The sequence below is a fragment of the Xiphophorus hellerii genome, chromosome 20 (assembly GCF_003331165.1).
Source record: "Xiphophorus hellerii strain 12219 chromosome 20, Xiphophorus_hellerii-4.1, whole genome shotgun sequence".
Taxonomy (NCBI): Eukaryota; Metazoa; Chordata; class Actinopteri; order Cyprinodontiformes; family Poeciliidae; genus Xiphophorus; species Xiphophorus hellerii.
The window spans coordinates 27,132,529-27,155,766 of NC_045691.1; the positions used below are offsets into that span (position 1 = coordinate 27,132,529).

At 41.3% G+C, this 23,238-nt stretch overlaps 1 protein-coding gene across 1 annotated transcript in view; it reads left to right on the forward strand.

Moving 5' to 3' along the window:
- The window catches only part of tafa4b (TAFA chemokine like family member 4b), a 56,360-nt gene that overhangs the window by 18,462 nt on the left and 14,660 nt on the right, over positions 1-23,238 (forward strand). Inside the window, exons 2-4 of the mRNA XM_032548818.1 lie at positions 712-828; positions 1,770-1,885; positions 13,737-13,892. Coding sequence (XP_032404709.1) covers positions 1,771-1,885; positions 13,737-13,892 — 271 coding nt within the window. The 5' untranslated portion in view covers positions 712-828; position 1,770. The remainder of the gene's footprint in view (positions 1-711; positions 829-1,769; positions 1,886-13,736; positions 13,893-23,238) is intronic.

Sequence of the window (23,238 nt, forward strand, 5' to 3'; positions counted from 1 at the left end):
GTGTGCAGGCGTGTGCGTGCGTGTGTCTGTGTGTGTGTAATAGCACACTTGCATCACAGGCTGTCACTCAGTTGTAATTAGGAAGAGTCTCTCCTGCTGTCCTCTGACAGGCTTTGAATTTACCTTGCAAATACTGTGCAAATTTAGCATGTGTGGGTGCGCGCGTGTGTGTGTGTGTGTGTGTGTCATCACTGGTTTCTATGGCATATTTGATCAGCTGTTAAATGTTTCAGCTAATAGGCCCCTCTGCTGCTTTCCTTTTATGTACACATATTTTGGAAATCAGTTGGACTTTTAGTTTATTATGCATGTTGTTTTATGTGTCCATCTGCGTATGTATGTGTGCGTGTATCTTTGGGAGTAGGTGTGTGTATTTCTCCAGGCGTGTGCGTGGGTGTGTGCGTGTGCGTGCGCGCATGACAGACAGTGAGTGTTTGAACGGGATAAGGGTGGTGGGGGGAAGCTGTGTGTGATGTTTAGAGTGGGGATCACATTTAGCCCGGGGGTAGGTGAACCCATTGTAAACAATGGATCTGACACAATGTAGGCCTTCACATCTTCAGCCCCGTGTGTGTGGTGTGTCTGTGTGTGTGTGTGTGAATATATATTTGCGGGGTGTACGTGTGGGTAGACCTCCGTGCAAGGCCATGGACCAACCCCAGGGCAGACTGTGCTCTCTGACAGGGTGTCTTTGTGCTTTCCTTCCTCCAGAGGCGTCTTGTGTTTAAGGTGAGGAAGAGGAGGAGGACGAGGAGGAGATCCGAGGTGCGAGTGAACGCCGCCATGAGCTTCACGCCGTGAGGACCTGGCCAGACAGACGACAGACAGGTGAGGCGACATCATGCGAAGCTCCGACCCGTGTTCATGTTGATCAGGTTTGTCTCTGCTTAGTGACTCGTCTGCAAAAAAGATATTAAAAATAAACTTGAGCTGAGTTAAATAAAATTATAAAAATTCATGTTTGACAGGTTGGTTTAATCCAAACTTCAACACCTATGCTTTTGGAATGACATTTGATTTGTACATGCGGCGAACTTCAATCATTTTAACATCCCTCACAATTTGTTGCATCATGTCTACAAACGTAACTTTTACTTAAAAAAAAGAAATGTGTTTTTTCTTTTTTACCTATTTGTTAAACTGTCACAATGTCGTGACAATTTAATGAGAAATACAAAGTTTGGTCATAAACAACCAAACAGAGTCAGGAGGACGGTCTTACCGCTGTCAATCATCTTTGCGAAAGCGCTGCTCACACCCTCCCGCATGTGTTTTATTAGGATTTATGTGATAAACAAAATTTATCATCCTAAACAAAATTTAGGATGACCTTAAATGCAAACCTAGCTCTTTGAATTTGTGTTTGTTCAAGTCAAGTCAAAGTTTATTTATGAAGCACATTTCCAACAACCTCAGGTAGATAAATGATGAAATAGAAAATAAAATTAAGTTTAGTAAAAATAATAAAACTAATAATTTTTCACAAAGATACCAAAAGCTAGTAGCATGAATAATAAAAAAAATGCTGCCACTGATGCTTCAGGTGTACACAGAACTACGACTGTACTTATGTGAGCTAGAGAAACCAGTTTCCTCGGGTCACGTCTGTTTTTTGAGGTTGTGTTTTTCTTCCTTTGACCTTTAGCAGCTCACCTCTTCCACTGTTTGTTCAGAAAGCTGCAGTTGTTGGTTGTTTTCAAGCCTCTCCCTGAATGTCTCCTCCTCTGCTTTCTCCCTCTTTGCCCCCCTGTCCCTCCTCTCTCTCTCAGGATGAAGCTGAGGGGAAGGTCAGCTTGGCCTTGGCAGGTGGCCTTCCTTGTTGCCTTGGTGATGCTCTGGGTTGACCCCGTGTCCGCCGGCAGCCGTAATCATCGGGGACCAACAGGTACACGGGGTCTTGCTCTGAATCCCGCCTTGCCACCACCGTGAGAGGTTAATTACACTGTCATTTCAGAGGTGTAGCACATGTTCGCTCTGCCTGACGCGGACCAGGCCGCCGGCGTCATGGCGGAGGCCGTGTGTGTGTGTGTGTGTGTGGGTGGTGGGGGGTGGGGGTCTGAGATGTTTTTGCTTTTTATTTTGCTCTGACAACAACAACATAACCCAGACAAGGACTTGTGCTTGGCGTGGTTGCAAAGAAAATACTTCTGTTTGAGTGATACAGCCTTCACAGATACTACATAGCACTTAAGCTGTCAGAAACTGTCAACACAAACACGTCCGTTTGGGTGCGATCTCATCTATTTACAGTGCAGACGTGCAGCATTTCAGAGGCGACGCTGTTCTCGAGGACTCGCTGCTGCAGTGCTGCCGTAAACTTTAATGTCTCTCACAAGTAGCTGAGGCCCTGCGGTGTTTATTATGCAATTATCATAAGTTATAAATATTAACGTTTACGTTAGCCTGCTTATGTGGCGCCTTTGAAAGAGTATGAATGTTGAACGTTTTTCACGTTGCGTCTCAGTGGAACAACAAACTTCAATATGTTTTACTAGGATTTGTTGTGACTGAGCCACACACAGGAGTAGAGAAAAAGGAAAGTGGGAAAAGCTTAAAGGGAAAGAAGGAGATAAGCGGAGAGAAAGAAGCATGGAGAGGAAGTGAACCGCAATAAAGTCTGCTTCTACACCTGCAGAAAGAGAGAAAATAAAACTGAGAAACCACAATAACAAACAACATCGATATGTAACAACAACACTGGCACACTGTTTTCCACATCTAAAAAGAATTACATACATGTGGATTTAACCCTTTTTCTGATAGCCTTAATAGATCAAATAATCAAATAATCTTTCGAAGTCATTTCAAATGTTTTCCCAAAGGGAAATTCAATGTTTACCTCATATTAATTTGAAATTATTCAAATAGTTATTGTAGATTGTGACGGCTGTTGGCAGGAAAGACCTCCTGTAGCAGTCTGTATTACAGTGAATTTGAAGAAGCCTCTGACCAAAGACACTTTGTTTTCCCAAGACAGTCTCTTGAAAATGTCGGTCAGGGTTTTCCACTAATAATGAAGATAAAAGAAGATTTAACATCATGATAAATGCAGATAATCAGTCAGAGAAACGATAAACACAGCAGACAGGTCGGAGAGAACGCTGAGGAAGTTTAAAGCAGGATTAGGTTATAAAACAATACCCCAAGTTTCCAACATTTCATTGGGGCCTGTTCTATGTGCCGTCTGGAAATGAAGAGTTTTTGGCACATCTGCAGACCTACGGCGACATGGCAGCCCAGCACGTACACTGACAGTGACTCTGGAGGAGATGCAGAGATTCAGGTGGGAGAATCTGTCGGCAGAGCAACTCCTGGACTCCACATTGCTGCTCTTTAAAGAGTAGAAAGTGGCGTAGAAGTTCATCGTGTGACAAATGTGAAAAGGTTACGCATTTGTTTGAGACTCTTCAGTCTAAAGCAATCAGAACTTGACTGAATTAATAATACAGGTCATAAAGGCCAAACCTAATTTTCCCCCCATTCTTTCTGCGAGGATGACTACGGGGACGGTTTCTCGCTGAGTCACACCAACCAAGTTTGCTGAAACCCCCCCAAGTCTCCTCTTCCTGGCTCTTAATTACGACAGTTTCCTTAATTATCCCTCGATTTCTCCGCTCTCGCTGTTTGTGTTGTGCAGGGTGACCTTTATGCGCACTAGAAATGCTACCAGAATCCAGTCTTTTCGGCGAGTGATTGTATTAGTTTCCTTTTAAGTGAAGAGAGAAGGCAGCCTGCTTACGGCAGGGACACGACTAATTACAGGCTCTGTGGATTGTGAAGGTCAGCATCATCGCCTGGCCCCCTTCTCATTTCACACTCGCCGAGAAACAAGATATCTTGCACACAAACGGACTGCTGCTTTTCTATTATTATTATTATTTGACGGTTAACTCTAATTGGTGGCGGCTTGAGGCCTGTCGGCTGTGAATATCAATAATCCACACATAATGCAGTTTGAGGTCGAAAAGTAATTGGGTGAAAGTTATTGCTGCCAGGATACATTTTCAGGGGATTTAACCACTTTTGTCGGTGTTTTGTCGGCTGATCAGTCGGACATGCGTGATCAATGTGGGTGTCATACCTTTGTCTGCCACATGGTGGCTCTGTAGGTCAAAAAATGCTCCAAATGATGCATGCACGTCACATTTCTTTCATCTGAACTTCATCTACTTATTGTAGTGCTAGTCTATTTGATAAATAAATTCAACCAATAAAACAAATCAACACTGAGAATATAATTATTATACATATATAAATATATATATATACTGTATATACGTATATATATATATACAGTATATATATATATATAATTTTTAACATTTTTTCATTGTAAAGTGTTCCTGCTTCTCATTAACATTGAAGAACGTGGCAGGTGGTGAACAAAGTGAGTGCAACCTGCCTTCTTTCTCTTTCTTTTCTCTTTTGCTTCAAATTAAAGTGAAATGTTTTGCACACACACACACACACAAAATAAGTTACGTTCATTAGCGTTAGCGTGGCTTTAAAGGCACCGAAACACAAAGTGCTTCAGTTCAGGAAATGAACTGAAGCACTTTGTGTTGCCTCCGCTGTGTATGAAAACTCCTCCATAAATAAAGACTGATGAATGAAATATGAAGCAACAACCATCTTAGAGACGCAAGGGAGAAATCCAGAGCAAACAGCGACCTTGACACTTTTTGGCACTGCTACAGGGTCGATTTTAATAAACAGGGTCTATATTTATTAGCGTAAGCTAACCCCATACAACTTCCTATACAATAAATGTTTCTGAAGCATTTCTTTTTACTGTTTATACTTTAAATGTTTGATTTATGAAGATATTTTATTAGTAATAAATGTATTTCTGTGTCTCTGGGTAGACGGGGGATGAAACTGTTGCCTTGCAGTAAAACCATCCTGGATTTGTTCTCTAAACTACATGTGTTGGCACTTCACTGCACAGTTCAAAAACATGACAGTGAGCTTAATCGATTTCTCTAAATTATCAGTATTCATGATAGTTTGTGCGCATGCGTGGTGGTGTGAACTTTTAGATCGGCTCTACGTGAGAAATGAAAGGAGAAAAAAATTGCCTTCGCTGTCAACCCGTTGGTGAAGTTTTATAAACTCTACTGGTACTTTGACTAGTACTTTGAAAAGATTTGAGTTTTTCTTCAATAAACACTCCAGGTGGATCCGATGCGAGTCAAAGTAGGAACATTTAAAGAAGCACTGTTACGTACGGTAGGGGCTCTGTGAAGCTGTGGGCTTGTTTCTCATCCAAACTCATTGAGGACCTGTCAAAGCTCATGACTTGATGCGTTCTTCACAATTTGATTTTTAAAAAAAACCTGGTTCCTTTACCAGAAAAGTGAAAGTGGGTCATCTGCAGGATGTCAGCCCAGAAATGACTCACTTGATGAATACTCAACCGTCTTTTATGGTCCTTTATCCAACTTGGTTTCCTGGAAAAGTTGCTCCTTCAGCTTCTAGACGAGTTATGATTTCACATCATATTCTAGCTAGCTTTGGAGTAAAGCTTTCATTTATTTGTCGCATTTCGAGTGCGAGTTCGGAAAGCCACAAGACTTTTTGTGAAGAATAAAAACACAAATAGCCCGGTCAAGTGATCCCGTTTCACCAGCACGTTTCTCTTGTATACAGCAACTCTTGATGCTACCTGCAGCCTGTAATGATAATGAACGGAAACGAGAGGGAGGCCTAACGCAGGCCTGTAAAACACCGATAGCGTCAGGAGGATTGATGGGCCGTGCCGGCTCAGGTGAGGAGTAAACGGAGCAGGCAAGTGAAAGGCCTGAGGGCTCAAAGACGCTGAGTGAAAACAAAAAGGATGACAAGTCGAGGAAAGCTGATTTGTAGCAACAGCGGGTTGACTTAGCAGCGAGTTTGACGTGTTTTCACGCCGTTCGGCACAAGCGATTCCTGAAATCTCGCTCTTTTGAAACCGCTCCGAGTGTTCCGGCTGAGACGTAGACCGCATCGCCTCCCAGATCCTGATTTCATGACCTCAAACGGCGTTGCTTGATACCTGCCCTTTCTCAGCCACAGACATGCCTGTCAGGTACTGACAGAGGGAGAGACATAGCCTTTTTGATAAATTGTACAATTCTCCTGCCTGTCTGTGTCTGTCAGAATACATCAGTCGCCTGACTAACCCATCAGTTCGAGGCAGTCTGAACGCCCGGCTATTGTTACACCCCCACTGCCTCCGCAGGAATAGAAACATTTAGCCATGCTTGAGAAGTCTTTTCATCTCACCGTGTAGGGCTCTATTACACCGATATGGCCATAACAGAATGCTTTAAAGGCAACACCGAGGCATTCGACACACTGTTAGTTTGTGTACAGAGCTGGGAGCTGAATGTTTAACACATAAATCTTTTTGTAGATGAGGGGTGAGAATCAGCAGGACGTTGATATGGAAGGTGAAGCTGTGGAGGCTCATCATGAAGCCTGAGCATTTTGTTTCTTGGTTCTTCTTGGTTCCTAAACCACCAACATCGGTTTTTCCTGGCTGGAAGATTTCTCCCGTTCCCCGAGGGATTACCTTCAACACACACACGGCCAAATGTAATGCAAAAACGATAACGGTAACCTGAATAAATCCAAAATGTACTTTTCAAATTGTTTTTCAGAAGAAAAACTCAAGGCTTTCAAGGAAAAATTAAATGGTACTTTGTAAAAAAACAGAAAAGAAACACCTGCTGCTTGCGCCATCCATGGTGGCAACAAGTCCCCAATGGATTAAGGTATTTACAAATGAACAGGAACACAAATATATATATGTTCACTTTTCTTTTGAGAAAGAAGAGTGAAAAAACAAGTTGTGTGAGTGCAAATATGCTCATTTTGTTTCCCAGTAGAGTAGCTAACTTTAAGGTTTTCATTGTGTTTAGCCTGGAGGGGAAGACGCTGTCTCTCTCTCTGCCGATTGTTTTTATTACAAATTGCAGTCTGCATTGTTGACCTGGAGGTAAAAGTCTAAACAGTGTGTGTCCAGGACACGTGGGACATCCTGAGATGCTAGCTGCCCCTTTTCCTGACCCTAGACCTGCCCGCACAAGTCCTGGGTGGAGGGAAGGTCAGCGCTGATGACCCTTGCTCCAAACCTGATTGATTGTTGAAGTATGGACCTGTCCGTTTTTTGGGGGGTTTTTTGTAGATGGGCCAAACCTCACAGTGATGGATGAGCGCAGGACAGAGTCTGAGCTCTGTGTGTGCGACTTAGATCCTGAGAAAGGATGGTTTCTAGGAACTGGAAATGATCCACAGTATATTGAAAATGGTGAGGCGGGAGAGCGTGGAGGGAGTTGTTCGGTGGCACACCGCCATCTCCACTGTCTTGAGTGAGTTAAGCTCCAGATGGTGCCGATTCGCTTCCTGTCCGTATTCAGACTCCTTATCATCCTGGTTCAGACCAATGACAATGACTTCTTCAAATTTCAGTTGTTTCACAGGTGGGTCTCCTGAGGTGCAGGCGTTTATTTTACAGAGAGAAGAGGTGTGGGGAGAGAACACGGCCCTGGGGGACGCCACTGCTGACAGTTCTTGTGTGGGAGAAGATGCTGCCCAGTTTAGGCAGAAGGGGGGGGGAATACCACCAGGTCTTGGAGCTTTTCTGGCATTGTGGAGCTGAAGGAGCATATTTACATGTTCATCAGTCATCTTTAGTGGATTCAGAGGGTCAAAGGCCAGACTAGTTGGAGGAGGAAGAGATGCAGGTAATCCTTTTTATTGCAAACAAGATAGTTGTGCTCATTCTCTTTCTCATGAGCACAGAAGTGAAAAGTTGTAGCTGTATTTGTTCAGCTTACTGTAAATCACCCCAAGCAATACATTTGCAATGTTCTCAGAGTATAAGAAAACACCAGGAGGAAGACAATTATTATCATTATCATTTTACTGTAGGTGTTATTAATATCCTCATCAAATAGATTTTAAATTTCTTTCTGGCTCCTGACATTTGCTTATTGATTAAACATCCTGGATGTTTAGAAGTATAAATCACGGCAATAGGCAAAAGCTACAGGCTGCAAATACATCTGCACAAAACTCCTTGGATATGTTGGCCAATTCGCCTGATATTATTTAATATTTCCAAAACTGACTCTGTGTGTCGACCTTTTCCTGGCCTTTTCTTTTCTTTCTTTCTTTTTTTTTGTGCAATGAAGCCTTTAAATTTTATTCTGACAAAACACCAGCTGCCAAATATTGTAATGAGGATTCTTCAGTAAGTATTGTATAACATATTGAAGAGAAAGCAACATGCTTTCATCTACATGAGTTTATCTCAAGTTAAGATCGCTCTAGCTGTTGAGCTTTCTCACCTATGTACAGATCTTTTTCTGATCATGAATGTTGATCAGTACTTTCATATAAAGCTCAAAATAATTTTGACCACTGCTAACCTAAACACACTGCGTCTTTGCTGCAGTTCTGCCTTCTGCACGAGTTAGAGGTTAAATTCTTGCAACAGTTTTTTCACTGGAGGGAGCAAAAAAAAAAACAGCAGCGCTTTCTTTTATAAATACATATATTTCAAGCTTCATTTTATCACTAGTTATTTTACAAAGCAGTAAATTTGCTTCAATAGATAAATAAATAGGATAAGCATTCTTCATGATTGCTGCTGCTCCACGATGTTGGCAACATGTGAAACAAAGCGTTCTTGTTTTTTAAAAACTGGCCAGGAAACACAGCTTTGTTAATTATTTGCTTGAAGAGCGCCTTGGAGTGTTTTTTAAAATTTTATTTTCATTAAACTGCATCTGTACACACACACACCCCCCCACACACTTTCTCTCCTCTCGCTGTTGTCCTCTAAGTAACGGAAATCCTTTTTTCTATAAAGAGGTATGTGGATAGTTTTTACATCTTACACCTGTCTGCATTTACCTCATTTGCATTGATGCATACTTTGTTGTGATTTTAATTAGGGTGCAGGCTGTGGGCAGACTTTATATATACAAAAAAGATGCATGAATAGAAAAAAGGTCACGGTTTTATCCATCTGCTCTCAAGTTTGAAAGAAGCAGCTTGTTTTAGCAGGAAACTGGGTTCTGCTTAAAGGTTGTGAGCAGTAAATATCTTACCCAATCGACAACCCTGTTAAGTGACTTCATGTAGTATTAATCTTCATTAGTTCGTCCTGCAGGATGAGACTGATGTTTAGTCGAGGAATGGCCAAGACCAAAGTGACTTTAGCCATTTTTAAATTCCTCCAAAGAAAATGATTGCGTTTTGTAAAAAATTACTGACAGCACACCACTTCTCAACTCTACTTCAAGTGGAAATAATCATCAGCTCTTATCCTCTCTGAGTATTTATTGACGCGTCCAACTGTCCCACAGCAGTTCTCGATGTTTTTCTTCATCGGTGGAGACATGCGCAGTAAGTGCACGTAGAGACCAGCGGGTTTTTAGCGAGTTGCTGATTTCTTTTATGGAAGAATTGTACTTGCTGATTCTCTGTGAGTGGTCACAAATTAGGTTTTAGCTTCATAAGTGACACAACCAGCGGGTCTTGGTCATATCGCCTGAGTTTGTTAAGGACATATAGATTTTAAAAGTTCTCAAGTGTTTGCTTGACCATCCTAAGAGCGAGAACCAAGATGGTGAAGTATAATAATAAGCAGCCAGTACAGGTGGATGAGTGGCGATTTGATGTGGGAAACAAACTGTGAAGATTTGGTAAGAGGTCTGGCAGCAGCGTTCTACACAACATGTAGAATATAAATAACGGTTTGCTTAGGCAGGTGAATGATGAGGTGCAGTGGTCAATACATTTTGAAGAAATGAATGCATGAATGACAACTTCCTGTTCTGTTTTTAAGATAATATTACTGAATGCTAAAGTCTGCTTACATACAGTTGCACTGACAGGGGGCAGGGTGAGTTTCCAAATACTGACCGCTTTCTACCATTTCTATTTTAGGAACTAAGACTTATTCCTTGTAGCATACAATTTTTATCACATATAACTTCATTTAAGGACATTTTTGTCTCAGATTCCATATTAACAGCACCATTGTACATACAGCTCTGGAAACGATTGAGAGAGCATTTAAAACGGCCCGTTTCTCTGATTTGACCTTTTCTAGGTTCGTGTTTGATTAAAACGACCGTTGTTCTTTTATTCTACATTTCTCCCAAATTCCAAGCAGAAATTTTGTATTTGTTTGCACAAAATGAGAAATGGTCAAAAATAACGACAAAGATGCAGCACTTCCAGACCTCAACTAATGCAAAGAAAACAAGTTCATATTGATTTAGAAACAACAAAACTAATGTTTTAACTCAGGAAGAGTTTGGAAATCAATATTTGCTGGAATAACCAGGAGGCTTTCAGTGGGGTTCAGTGCAGTGGGCTCTTCATATTTTACAGAGCTGTACATTGATGTATTTAACACTTATTTATCCTGCTGCATTAGCTCAATAAACCTTTAAACAGAGCCTAACTTTAAAGATTACTATCCCTTCCAAAAACAGCTCCATCCCAGGTCTGACGCAGGCAGTCATTAGAGGAGACCAGAGCGCCTTCTGACCTCATTATTGGAGCCAAAGATGAGCTTCTCTTTGTTCCCTCTGCTGGCCGTGGCACCTCCTTCCTCCACCTGCTTGCCTCTGTCTCTGCTCTTCTTTGTTCCTCACTAACAGGCTGCGTTTCTCTCTCAGATGTGGGGGCACCGTCAGACTGAGCAGCTTTAGCCGGCTGAAGTTCTGCGAAAGCAAGGAAATGAAATTCTAATTCTGGGAGTAATTACGACGATAGATTAAACAAGGGGAGCTGATTGTGCTGGTTTAGGCTCGAACTTTTACATTGTTACTCTGAGCTTTTTTTTGACTGCGCCTACTACTAATGCAATTAGAGCTGCAGTCATAGTTGTTGTCTTCTGAAGTCGTGTTCATTGTTTTTGATTTTCTTTTTCTTTTTTAATCAGCGGACGGAGGTTTTATGTTTGCACGAGTGTGTGTGGGGCAATCTGGCAGCTGCTCCAGCCTCAGGAGAGTCTGAGACAGAGAAGTGAGGGAAATGAAAGTGGAGAGATGATGGTGGAGTGGGGTTGGGGGGGCGCCCTCGGTGAGCCAGGGATCATTGATGGAGCTCTCTGGAGAGAAGAACAAACAAACTTTAAATCAGAAAGGATGAGAGGGGCCACGGCCTGCAGAAATAGAACCCTCGACGGTGTGTGTATGTGGGTGTGTGTGTGTTCGGACGCACTTTTTGTGCACAGCGCACTCAGCCGGGCGTGAAAAGTTTCAGAGTCTGTGTAAAGTCACGTACATAAATGGAATCTGGGCTTACGGTACAGTATAAGCAAGGCTTTTCCAGCGGTGTAAAGAGGCTTATAGGTAGCTGGTAATGTCACCAGAAGGGTTTGCTGTTCTCGCGGAAAGGTGCCCGAAACTCTTAGGAGAGCACGACAAGCTTTGCGAGGGAAGATAAGGCGGCCGCGAACCATTCTGGAGCCTTAAGCAAAGATTAGATACTAAATATTTTACCCAACAGTAACCGCAAACATCTGGCATAAAAGTCTTTCCCCTCGGGGAAGTCGACTGCTTAATTCGCTGAATAAGACATAACTTTAACACCTACACTATCTAGTTCCAAACATTAACTTTGAACAAAAGTCTATATGCACACCCTTTTTGAAGGATTTTCAGGTTCACGCTGCTGCTGCCTTTCCCGTTCCCGTTTCGTTTGCTTAAAGACTTCTCAATAATAGATGGAAACAATATTTGTTGACCAACCTTTTTCAGCGTTTTTGGCAGTTTCTCTGTCAGGTTCAAGTCGGGATTTTTGATTGAACGCTTGTGTGAACTTTAGAGTAGGGTGAGTTTGGTCATATCTGTTGTGATTATGATTTTTCGTTTTACTTTTTTGTTTTTACTTTTATTTAATATCAACGTAGAAAATACATGGTCTGATATGTTACATTAGTGAAAGGAAGACAAAATCACAAAACTAACAAAGAAAAGAAAACAGATGATATTGTGCTGCAAAGAATGAGTATTATTAACCGTGTGTGTGTGTGTATGAGTGTGTGAGCAAAAATGGTGATATGAACGATATTATCAGTATGTAGAGCAGTTAAAAAAACAAAAAAAAAAATTAACACTGGCAATAATAATAATACATCAATAAATTATGAAAGACAGATAGATATAGACATGTGACGGAACAATTAATGGAATTGATAAATTAATTCTACTGAGTGGAATTTGTTATATTGCTTACACGAACTACATGAAATTAGAAGGGAAAAATTATGCAGAAAAAAGGAAAAAGAAGAGCAAAGCAGGGCAGAAACAATGATCAAAATACATAAATTATGTTATTCATAGTATAAAAGAGACTCATATAAAATCTGTATTATTTTCCGTTGAAATTTGTTCAATGAGTAAATTTTTCCAATGTGTCACACTGATGGCGGTCCTTGTTTTCCAGTTCACAAGAATTGTTTTCTTAGCAATGATTAAAGCTATAAGTAGCTGTTTAGTATTTGGAGCATCACTAATAATGTTGGTGTCTCCCAGTGGACAAAGAGAAGGTGATAATGGGATGAGACACCCAAACCTACTGGAGAGGGATGTAGTTACTTTTGTCCAGAATTGTTGAACAGGTTTTCATAACCATAAAGCATGAAAGAATGCATCAGGGGTATTCATTTCTGCACAATTCAGACTGAGCCAAAACACATCTTATGCAGTCCTTGAGTTATATTGAATGAGCTGAAGATTTGAGTTTTTTGCCACATATGAGATATTATTGCAAATGTTAATCCAGAAGTCACAATCTGGGTTTATATTCAGATCTCTTTGCCATTTTGAAATAGATATGGATATTGTTGAATCAATCCTGTTTAACATTCTGAATATCGACTGAGTTTTCTTTCTAGATGCGATTTTAATTTGTGCATTAGGTTCTATAATGAGGGTCATATTTACTTTCTTTTAATTGAAGATATTCTAAGAATTGAGTATCATCACGTTTATGTTGTTTAGTTGTCATTATGATTTAAAAAAGAGCAAACACAACTATCTGAAAGCAAGTGGCTCTGCCAAACCACTGACAATTGTCAGACAAATCATTTAGTTCTATACATTTCATATGTTTTAAATGATTGTCGTGGTATGTAAACTTATGAGCCCAACTGCAACCGATCACAAAAACTACAACAATATTTGTGTTGCGTCTTGTGAAAAACGCAATAATCGCAGCATAAAATATTCAGAAATCATACTCACACACTTTGAATTGGAACAAAACAAACACAAAAGCATAAAAACTAAAAAAAAGTTGTGGTTCTTTTATCATGTGTGGGCCTTTCTGTTGCAGTGCTCCCTTTGCTTCCATTAGTTGGTTCACTTTGTCTAAAAAGGACTCAAAAGAAAACGAGTGTTTTTTTTTTTCATCATCTACTGCTGTTGTGTTTTCTTTCTGCACGCAATGACAAAACCAGAGGTGCCTTTGTGGCGAAGTTAACGAGGCCACGCTGCGGCGGATAAGAGCATCGCTAAAGAGTGTTTATTTATTAATCAAAGACAGCCTGGAATAAACCAAGGAGTTTAAACGTTTGTAAATACTTCAGCAGATTTATTTCATCCTCAGAAGAACTGCTCAGCATCTCACAATTCGAATTTGAACCTGGCAATCTGCTGCAGCAGTCCACCGACGTGCCTCTGAAAGTTGACTTATCTGTGTCTCCTCCTCGTGTCTGTCGTTCGCAGTGTCCTATCAGGTGAAGCAGGGCACCTGTGAGGTGGTGGCCATCCATCGCTGCTGCAACAAGAACAAGATTGAGGAGCGATCGCAAACCGTCAAGTGCTCCTGCTTCCCGGGGCAGGTTGCTGGGACGACCAGAGCCAGACCCTCCTGCGTGGAAGGTAAAAAGTGTGCGACGATAGCTCATGAGAACGGTTCCAATCACTGGTTTTATCTTCCTTAAACTCCCAAAGGCCTTCAACTCTTACCCACACAACCGTTTGTTGTAATTGAAACCAAAGGCAACATTCTTGATGGCTTTTCTGTTGCTTATTTGCATGTTTGGTCAAAGGGAATTGAGTCATATGAGAAACACGGCTGTCATCTGTCAGTTGGAGTCGACAACAAAATTTGGTGTTAAACTTAAAGGCCACTTCAGTGTTTGTCAGGAAATCTGGAATATTTCTAAATATCCTGCACTCGTCGACCAGTTCATTACATACTTGACGGTATATTTTACTGTCATGATGGTTTATGAGGTGCATGGTAGACTAATAACATTAAGTAATAACTCCAGAGCTGCAAACTTTACATGGGTTTCATATTTTCTCATGTAGTGTCGTTAATGGAGACGCGTGAATACAATACAGGAGGGAGGGAATCATACTTGAATCTACCATGTGTATGCAACTGGTCCCCATCATCACATTTTATTTCTCCTTTACCGTTGCTTTATGTCACTTTGTGAACCTTAAAAACTTTGTCTGAATTCTAAATTGTAGTTTGTTTGTTTGTTTGTTGAACTCTGGTTTTTGCAATAATTGAGGCACTGATTAATCTCACTGAGGTCCTAAATGTGTCTAATCAACCAGCTTGACTGAAGTTGCTGTAATGATGTTTGGGTTTCACGTTCTGTTGTTTGCTTCAGTATTTTTGCCTTAGTATCTACTTAGTTTCTTCTCCAGTTTTTTTTTAAACAGGTTTTGATGGTTTCTTATCGTCCTGTACACCAGGTTGTAGTTTGTAATCACCACACAGTGACTCAGTCACACACTTGCTATTGCTTAAGCTAAAGTTGCATCTTGTCTTTTATTCTGTGCATCATATTTCACACTTTCTTTTCCACGTTCACTTTTTTGTTCTTTCTCACGTTTTGGGGTTAAGCTTGGGATGTGCTTACATTTCAATTTTAATTTGTTATTTTTGCTTTATTTGCATTTATGCAAGACTTCTGTCCTCCCGGACCGCTTGCCTGACATCTGGACAATAAATCTGTTGATGAAAACAATATTTATCAATTATAATGACAATAAATAAGTTCTGCTTTAAGCACGTCAAAAATACTCAAGACTCACCTTTTAATCATGTTTAAGAACATCGGAAGCCGACTGAAGACAGCTTTTACTAACTCCAGGATTCCTTCAAAGGACGTTTGAGGTTTTGTTTATCAGTTTACGGTTAGGATTTTAAAAAATGTTGTTTTTTTAACATGCGGTACAGATTAATTGTGCCCCTGGGAGACTTTGATGGGGGACCAACATGAAATAGAAAGTAATTCTAAGGCAGGTAATGGGAGCGCTGTGTTTTAGGTTCTCTACCTTTTGATGAGACAGATGTTGGATGTTTAAGCCGCAGTTAAAAGAAGTTATATTACCCAGGATACCAGAGTATGTAACAGATACGTTTTCCCTTTATTTTTACAACTTTTTTTATGATATAAGAGAACAGTTTTATCCTAAATGAGGCAATATAATACAATCAAATTCCTGTCTGACTGGATTTTGACACTATAGTTGCTGACTTCCTATTACAGTCTTAGAAACATAAAGGTTGAGATGCAAAATCAACCTTGGCTGTGTGAATGGCTCTGTTTTTCTGTGATGGACTGGTGAGCTCTCTAGGTCACTTCCTGCCCTTTTCTCATCGGTCATTACAACTGGTCACCAGCAACCCCCCCTAGCATTGAATGAACGTAGAAAATTAGAGAGAAATACGTTGTGAACAGCTTACAATGCCAAGAGTAGTTAGTCTGAATACTGATCGGAACAATTAGCGAACCCTGATGTTTGTGCAACACGCTCCGCTCAGCTGTGACTTCATTCCCAGACCAAAGCTCTGACGTCCGTGACGAACTGAATCCAGCATGCAGTACTAAAGATGGACCGAAACCAAGCAGCGCGCGTGTTTGTGGAGTATGGTTTATGTTTTGCTTCTTATCTCTGCGTCTTTATTCTATTTATGGCCTTTTTTTATTTTTATTCCTGAATATTGTGCTCTGCTGGCTGCATGCTATCGAATAAGAGCGCCAATACCCATCTGCAGTGCGGCCAGAACGACCACTAATGCATTCAGAGAACTATTGTGGACAGATGAGACCAAAGCTGCATAAATCACTAAAGTTTAAATGTAACTAACATATTCAGTTTGCAAGAAAGAAATTCACTGTGTTTGTACTTAGCTGGCTTTTCTATTGAACTTCGGTTGTTTTACTGAAATTTCCATGCTTTGGATTGCATTTAGGCTAATCTACTAATACACTACTAAGTTCACGCAAAACACATACTTGTGTAAACCCGTTTTTGTCTCCTGGTGTGAGGTCTTAAAGCTTGGCTGTGGAAATGACAGACAGACAGATGGAGGGTCTTGGTGGCGTCCATAGACTGCTGTTAAACCTGTTTGTCCACTCCATGAGCTTTTCCCCGGCAGGAAACAAGCAGTGTTACTGACCTCTATCATCCGCAGACGCTCCACAGAGATCAAACACACACACACACAGACACACACACGCACAGAGTCAGCCATCCTGATCGAATCACGCTGCGTTAGCCGCTCTGCCAGAGGAAGATACATGGCTGCCTCGGACTGGAGTGGAGCCGGTGACCCTCCAAAGCGCAGGGGGTTATTCAAACTGTTAAGGTCAGCTGGAGAGAATTGAAACTATTCAGAGCTCCCACTAGAGTGACTCTATCAGATTGTCAGCTGCCTGCTGTTGTGATTTCTTGTGAGAACGGAGAATCAGCACATTTGTTGACCTATGTAAACAAAACCTGGTTAAAGTGAGCCACACAGTTTTAATGGAATAAAACAAACAAACGGATATTTGAAAGTCTTTGTTCATTTTTATGATAAGTGACACGTTCATTATTTCATAAAGTTTTTATTTCTATTTGATAAAATGGGTTGACCTAATTATATGTAAGTTTGAGTAGCATCTTGTCTTTTTACATGCAAATTAACAAACAGATCTATCTATCTATCTATCTATCTATCTATCTATCTATCTATCTATCTATCTATCTATCTATCTATCTATCTATCTATCTATCTATCTATCTATCTATCTATCTATCTATCTATCTATCTATCTACTTGTTCAGTCACTATGTTGCTGTTGCGCCATGTGGCCAGTAGGAGGAGCTTTCCCCTCTGAAATGGCTTCTCCACAGTCATACCTGCTGCTTCATTCCAGCACTGTTTTCAGGCTGTAAAAAAGTAGATTTGTTTTTTAACCTCTTTGATGAGTTCCTAGATGGGAACTGTTGCTTGATAATGATAAAATCAGGCAACCATGGCAAAGATGATTGGCTGGGTAATGAAAGTCAGGAGGAATAAGGAATTGCGTGAAACTCCGCTAACCTCTCGGAATAGTCATTGCCCCGGTGCCTTGCTTTTGTTTGTTCAAACCCAGGGCTTTGCTAAAAGGAAGAAGTGCCACTGATGAAAGGCTAATAGGTTTACCATTTGACTGAGCCTCAGTCAGAGATAAATTTGTTTTGATGGTTTTAATGACTTTTTTCCCTCTGACTCACAAGTCTTTTGCACAGAATCAGCACACTTCCTCCTGTTCTCTCATTGGCATCTCATCTCTGGCACTCACTGCCTCTCACTTGCAGATCTAGGGCTCAGCGGGACTTATGCTGTGAGTCACGCTTGACCTCTGAGTCTGGGGTAACAAGATCTCACCTCATCCTTTTATTCCAAAGCACACAAAGGCATGTTGATGCACACTCTTCCATGCTTGTTAGTCTCGTTTCCTTGTGTTTTATTTTAAAGTCTCGATCACTGATAGAACAAGGCAGTCCGCTCTCAGTAGGAACCCTTTGTAGAAAAAGCCACAGTGTAAATGGAGCTACATTATTGATGATGTCTGAAAAATGAGTAATCCCTTCTAATGGCCGCTGTCTTCTATGGTGCGTCTTTCATCGTAAAACTCTTAAAACCAGCTTCCTGAAACTTTTTTCCCAGCTCAAATTAAAGGGGTGCTGAAGTCTGAGAACAATAACATTCTGCTGGAAGTACAACACCAAATTTACATGAAGTTACCTACAGTAAGTGTTGATGTCAAGACATTGAGAAAAGTCCTCCCTTACCACACCTCCATTCAGCTCCTTCAGACTAGCCAGCAGCAATTAGCAAGCACCTGGTGGAGCTGCACATCTGCTGAGCTCATTATACAAGATACTTCTCAGTATAAAAACATTGTTAAAGGGTTAATAGAGGAGCCATGTTGTGATGACTTCCTGAAGGAGGCTTTTTAGAAAGAGTAGGAGTTTTTAAAAGTCAAATTTCTTTTAAGTCGCATTACATTTTTTCCTGAAGCTAACAGCATGTGATTGTGCTATAAATGACACTATGTGCCTGGAAATGCCCCTTTAAAAAAACAGAACATCATAAAAAAGTGGAAATATGAAATATTTCACTATACGATTGTGTAATATTTGAGTTTCTCTTTCTGGAATGAGTGAGAAAAAAGACGTTTTGGGATCACCAAAGCTCCATGGCAACCATTTGATGCCAAAGTCTTTTTAACCTCTTTGATGAGTTCCTAGATGGGAACTGTTGCTTGATAATGATAAAATCAGGCAACCATGGGCTGACCATGGTCAAAGTCTACATACCAACTGGTTGTTTAGCAAAAAGCAAAATCTATGTCCTGAGTGGAGTTTGCTAGAATTTACTGGGAACATAATAGTTTGGTCAGATGAGGTTACGAGGTTTTTACAACAGAATAGTAACCTGTTTCGGTTGGTTGGGGAAAATGTCATTCTTTCATTTGGTTTGGTTTATTTTCACTTCACATTTGAAAGTTGACAAAGCTGCCTGTCAAACAGCCACAGCAGCTACTTGTTTGTGGTGCCGTCACAAGACACTGCCCAATATGAAAAGCAGTCAGGGGAGAAAACTTTCCAACATTTTTCTTTGGAAGAGTTGAACGGAGCGCTACATAAAAAGACAGCAGTGAGGGAAAAACTTTCGAAATGCTGCTGTGGCTACACCGACGGCAATGAGCTTTCACACCTGTCCGAACAGTAAACCTTTTAAAGTGGACCAAACAGCTCCAATGTGAAAGTGCCCAAAGGTTAAACTTCTCTACAACAAAGGGTGAACTTGCGGAAATACATCTAAGGCGCAGTATTATTGGTTACAGTGGAAGATGTTTGGCCTGGACAGTTTCCACCGAGCAGAGCAGTATGGGTCGGTGATGTTTGGTACCCTATTTTAGCTTGTCTTCACCAACAGTTGGACTCTCACTGGACAGGCGCGGTCATGCTGTGTCCAACAACAAACGTTATGCACCATTGTGTCTCTTGCTTGTCGCCAGCAGTGACGGTGTTTGGTCTCCCAGTCAATAAACTGTGTTGAGAAATGTCAATAGCTTCACCGTAACCGTAGAACTGTCCGGTGGAAGTGTTACGGTATGAAGGGGGCCAAGGACATGTGGAAACAAGACATTTGCCACCCTGTTGCAAAGACCTTTTTTAAAGTGAGTGAAATCACAATGTATTTAAAATGCCAGGTGATTTTAAATAAAAATTCAGGAGGCTCTACCAGTACGCTGAAATCGGGTCATCGTTGGGCCTTTCAGCATAATCGTCCAAACCGTTTGGCCAAATGAACACAAAAGGGGGTTTCCCAGACATGAAATCCCCAATCTCAGTCCCCAGACCTAAGTCCTGTTGAAAACCTGTGGGGTGAACTGAAGTGGAAAGAGCATAAGAGGGGCAGGTCCCCCCTCTCTGCCTGCACCAGCCTTGTGTAATATGACAGGATGAGACTCCTATCTCCCCTAAAAGCTGTGGTACAACTTAGTTACAGTGGAGATACTGGCCGGCACTGTATCAGAAGGATTTTATTTTGTAACTCTGAACTTTCCCAACACAACCCAATAAACAACAATTGGTCGCATTATTTTCCCACGATAGCTATGAGCTGAAGTCATACAGGCGTAGCCGTATGTCAGTCTTCCACAGACAACATCATTACGGAGGACGGAGACCCGATAAAACTGGAAACTAGTGGGCTTTGTTCCGTCCGTGACAGGCGTCGTATTTCATCGCTTGTTGCACAAAATTTTGTTGAACATTTCATCAGGTATCAACCAGCTGTTGTTTATCACCTTTCCCTTATTGTGGAGCTTTTGTCATTTTTCTTTCTTTCTCCTGTCCGTTCCCGCGAAGGTGTGCCGCTGTCCAATCTATTCCTGACAGTTTTCACAATGCTCTTCCCACCTGGGTTTTCTCGTCATGCGTACCTGGGCTGGCACGAATATGTGAGCTCGGGCTACGGCGATGCAGTGCGTTATTAAATCACCGCCGGGAAAAAGATGGATGCCACTCTCCACCTGCTTCTGTACTATAGAATCACTCAGTGGAACAGTTGCAAAGCCGTGGGGTGTTCATACCTCTGGGTCCATCCTCAGCCCAGATAGTGTGTGTGTTTGAAATAAACCATTTGCCTTTAAATAATAACGACCTCAGAGTAAAGGCACGGGGTTATTTATTATGCCTTCTATTCGATGCACAGCCTTTGCGGTATTTACCTACACGTATAAACCACAAAGCAGCCACACAAAGGTGCAGAGGTGAACTGCCTGTTGCAGTTTATGGTCCATGTTGGAGCGGCGAACGACTTTAGCGAGGGACTTTGTTAAGTATTAATGGGAAAACACTCCAGAAGATGCGTACCAGACTGTAGAGATTGTACGCTGCTTCAAGTCGAGGCAGTTGATCAAGCATTCGCATTTCATTGGTTCATCTTTTGACTTTAGATGAAAGGGTTAGAGGTTGATGAGAGATTTTCTTCATAGTCTTTTTTAGTTTGGAAAGTAACTTTTTGATGGCTTAGAAACAAGCTTCAGTGATATTAACTTTGCCACATTTTGCCACACTACTGTACAACAGCAAAGTTCATGTTTCAAGCAGATTTCCACATTTAGAGGATGACATGTTTGCTTGTTTTGTAAAGTATCGTAGGGTGGGATGCATCTCTGAGAATCAGTTTTCATATCTTGCCAAACTCTCAAATGGTTGTGGGCTTTGATTAGGCACTGAATTTGCAGCGACGTAACCCGATCCATCGACTCCATGTATCAGTGGCTGAGACGGATACTTTTGGCTTGCTAAGCATAAATTTAGCGACATTTGGAATGTATTAGTCAGAAAATATTGAATTCTAGAAAGTTGTTTATGAAATAACCTTTGCATTGACAAATCTATTTGTGACATAATTGTGCAGTCCCAGTGCCCGATTCTTTCCATTTTTAGATGATCGACTGTAAACTGAGCGGTCAGATGCTCAAAGCTTGTAACGTTTTCTGACTGCTTTAATTTTGTTCAAAACTTAATCCCTGACATATTTACTGTGTCCCTTGATCTTCATGATGCTGTTGGTTCACTAATGATCTCTAATAAAACTCAGAGGCCTTCACCACACTGTTGATTCTGTACTCAGGAGGGATTATGTAAACATGCTCTCCATTTAGTGGTGGCAAATTGTCTTTTTTTAGGGGTATCAGAGTAAAGGTGGCAGGATTCCAAAAACACATTACACATTTCAGAAAAAAAAAAGTTTTGAAAACTGTTCATCCTTTTACACTTTAAAGTTGTTAATCCCTCTTTGTTTTGTTTTCCACATAAAACCATAATAAAGCGCAACAACATTTGTGAGGTGTTAAAATGTGAATCGGTTCAGGTGTCATAAATGGCTTTGATATCTCATAACTAGCTAGAAGTTATGTAGCTCAGATGATACATTTTCATACGTTTTTGCTCCTTGTGTGTGTGTGGGGGTGTGTGTGTGTGTGTGTGCACTTTACATTTTTGTAACCGCCAATATCCAATTAACAAACACAAACAGCACCTGTGAGGCAGACTTGTGGCACTTCCAATGTGTTGATTGGCATTGTATTCAAAGCTGTAGATCTGTTGTTTCCCGAGCTGCGGCTGCAGTTTCTACTTTCTCCACTTGATGTCACAAACATTACAACGACAGCGGACGCCGAGACGGCGAGGAGTGATCAGCATCTTTCAAGGCTGAACGCTCTCTCAGAACAGAAGCTCGTTCTCCAAGAAGCCGCATTCAAAGACGGGAGCGGTGAGTGACAGCGTGCCACCTCGTACCAGATTGACGTCCTGTCATCAGCTGGAGACGAGGCAGAGCTGCGGGCGGCCTCGTGGCGTTCCCTGTCGCTGACCTTATTTAGGGAAAACCCCAGAGACTAGGCAGGGACCTGGGGAATAGCATAGCCCCAGTCCCTTGTCTCGCCTAATCACCTGCACCCTGAGCAAGGCGCCGTCTAGACGTTTACACCCGGAGCTGATCCCGCGCTGAAAAGTTTGTGGGAGTACTAAAAAAAGAGTGCCAATTCGAGAGCGGCCTCTGTTGTAATGAGCTGAAAGTAGGTGTGATGCCAGAGCTGTAAATTTCTTTCATTTGCATTAGGCAACTTTGGTGAATATCAATGCAGGCTCTTAATGAGAATGATGCAATTATTGTCAAAAGGAGTGAGAGGTGCTCCGTGTGCTGTCCTCATTTTTCTTCTATTTTAGGAATGTTGCTCATTTTCACTTTGACTTGTTTACTGACGTGGTGCGAATCCACCAGGAGAGATTAATCAAACCAAGTGTGACGCTGCATGTCGCATTAGATCAAAGTTATTATCGGTAGATGAGCTAATAAGACTTTTTATGAATGTTATTATTTACTTAGTTACCTTTGAAAGGTTATGTTAGCCAGTGATGAACTACACTGCCCCACTAAAATTGTATTTAACAAACCTTTATCAAAAGTCTTATTTAGACTGCTTTTCCCCAATAGAAATAAATAAAATACAGTCAAGCCAATTGTTTATGTTTTGCAGAAGCCACATAATTAGTAAGTATAATCCATCTGAGAGTCATTTGAATTTGAATGCAGCTGTACTTTGAAGAATCATTAAGGCCAAATAAAGCACCAGACATGTTAGAGAAAATGTTTCGGAGACGTTTGCAGTTCAGTCAAAGCACGCAGCAATATTCGACGTTTTGAACAACTCCCAAGGGAATCTGTTGACCCGACAACTAGTCACGCACTCCGCAAATCTTACCATTATGGTAGATTTGCATGACTGCAGCCACTGGTGGGAGAAAACCAGTGTGGTACTCTGGCCCGATTCTGACCAACATGGAAAACATGCAGAGGGAAAAAGATCTCCATAAAAACACATCCCCCCTGTGCAGCATGGTGGCGGCAGCGTCGAGCTGTGAGAAC